General features: G+C 27.4%; 1 protein-coding gene across 1 annotated transcript in view; it reads right to left on the reverse strand.

Moving 5' to 3' along the window:
* The window catches only part of LOC107495472 (uncharacterized), a 990-nt gene extending 398 nt beyond the window's left edge, over positions 1-592 (reverse strand). Inside the window, exons 1-2 of the mRNA XM_021125942.2 lie at positions 378-592; positions 23-282 (exon numbers count right to left, since the gene is read on the reverse strand). Of these exons, the coding sequence (XP_020981601.2) occupies positions 23-282; positions 378-488 (371 nt within the window). The 5' untranslated portion in view covers positions 489-592. The remainder of the gene's footprint in view (positions 1-22; positions 283-377) is intronic.
* Between the last annotated feature and the right edge of the window lie 1,844 nt (positions 593-2,436).

A 2,436-nucleotide genomic window follows, 5' to 3' on the forward strand; every position in this document is an offset into this window, starting at 1 on the left:
AGGGAACTTATGAAATATCGACATGGGGTATAAGAATAAAGCGAATACTTGCAAATATGAATTAAGAAAGCAGGAATAGACCTGAACATCATAGAACTTGATATAGAATCGGGAACTATCAATGAAAAGCTTAGTTTTCAGGATGTCAGCAATGGTGGAACTTAGTTTGCCATTAACAGAAGGATCAAGGCCACCAATGGAGATGAGTTCACCATAAGCAGCTGGCTCCTCAGAGCCAGCAAACGCAATAGGGACACTCCCATTCAACAGTATCATCACATACTGCAAAAGAAAGAACCCAGAGGGATTCAGAGTAATTTCATCGAACAAGAGGTGTGCAATGCAGAAACAAGAAAAAGAGAAGAGGTGTTCTTAACGGATTCGGGTTTTCCGATTATCTTAGCAACAGCTTTGGTGGCGTCTCTGAGAATGTCGGAAGCAACGACGGTGTCGACGGGGATGTTGGTGAACAAGTTCAGCGTCGGCATTGCTGCTGCAACCTCCAAACACCGCTGGGTCAAAGATTAGGTTAAGGATAAGCTCTATCTCTCTTCACAAAACAAGCCTATAGTACTATTACTATTTACTACTATATTGGCACATCTTAATAATAATAATAATAATAATTAGGGAAGTTCTATGATATGCGTAGAGTTAGACATCCAGAGGTATGGATCCAACGTGGACGGGACGCAGTTACGACACGTGCACGCAAGCCCTGTGTCGTTAGAGCATGTGAGTTGATAGAAAGGCTGAAAGAAGCAGGTGAGGAACAGGCCTCGTGTTTTGTTCCATGGAGTGTTACCAATTTAATAAAATTGATTAAATATGTGGTGTGATTAAGCTTTATTGGATGATGGGCTGAATAAAATGTTAAAAAAAATTTTTTGATCCGCTGGTTGGATTTTGAAAGCCCATGACAATTAATTGCTCACGAAAAATGTTATAATGTGAACAAAACAATCAATCATCGGTCCACTTTTAAGAATTTTTAATGTTAGGAATCAGTAGGAGTCTCTCTTGATAGTTGGAGAAATTTAAAATGATTTTTGGATGAAATCATAAATGTATATTTTTTGTAAATAATACTTATAATTTGTGACATCTTTTTTTGCATTTTTCATTTCTATTGGATTGGAAATGAGACATTTTTTAAGTATATTAATATTTTTTAAAATATGAATATTTTTTATTATTCATATCATTTTCACTGCTAATGAGTTAAGCAATAAATAATAAAAAATATTATTTTAAAAAATTATTTTTTAATTAAATTTAATTAAATATTTGTTTTTTTCTTCTTCTGTGCTTTTTTTTTATTGAACTAAGTTAATTATTAAAATAATTTGGTCATGCAATAGCTTTGCCGTAAAAGATTCTTTATTAATGTTGTTTGTAAAGGAAAAACATTTAAGAACCACATTCAACTTATGTTGTTGTCAGTAACAATGAGATATAACTATATTTGCAGTATGATTTAAATAGATTTAGAAAATAAATTTATTTAATTTGTTATGATTTGGATAATATCCATTTGATTTTTATTGAAAATAATAGAATTTATATCAAATAAACTTAAAAGCTATTTTGCAATGTACTCTAATTCAAATTATTGTAATAAATATATATAAATAAATGATTTGTTGGTATATTATTTTTAAAAGGATTTTAAATTTTATAAAAATATGTGTATTAATAAAAAAATATAAATGTTTTAAAAAATATGAATATAATAATTAACTTAGGTTATTTATTTTAAAAATTGTTTTATTTAATTAACAGAAATTTGTTGACCTATATTAAAATAGTGTAATTTCATTTTTCTTTTGTCAACGTCCACACCTATTTACGTTTGGTCTTAGAAATAACTTAAGGCTATATTTTGAAAAAAACAAATATCATTTGAAATATTAAACCCTAAATAAAACATAGTTTGTCATATCTTTTGTGTTGTTTACGTTATGCAATTTTTTACGTGAATAGAAAAGATAAAATTGTATAAATTTTATCTGAAAAATATAGAAGTTTGGATATAAAAATTGTTACCCTACCCTACTTTATCTATTTTTTAAATTCTGTAGATTTTTTTGTTGAAAGCAATGAAAAAAAATATATAAATTGTACTTGAAAATTCTAAAAATTTTAGTAGACGAACAAAAATTAATTTGAACTGCGCTAATCTTTGGAAGGGATTAACAAAGAAGATCCACTAAATTTTTACAAAATTAAACAAAAATTTTTGCTATACAAATACTAAACTTGTCTCCGATTTTGAGAATAAAAAAAGATAAGACACTGAAAAATAATATACAAAAAATTAATACAAAAAATAATTAGTATTTTTGTATTTTATTTGGTAATAAAGTAGAACAAATTTTAAAAATTTAATTTATTCATATTTTTTTATATAATAAAATTGCACAATATTTTTTTATT

The sequence above is a fragment of the Arachis duranensis genome, chromosome 6, assembly GCF_000817695.3.
Source record: "Arachis duranensis cultivar V14167 chromosome 6, aradu.V14167.gnm2.J7QH, whole genome shotgun sequence".
NCBI classification, from domain to species: domain Eukaryota; kingdom Viridiplantae; phylum Streptophyta; class Magnoliopsida; order Fabales; family Fabaceae; genus Arachis; species Arachis duranensis.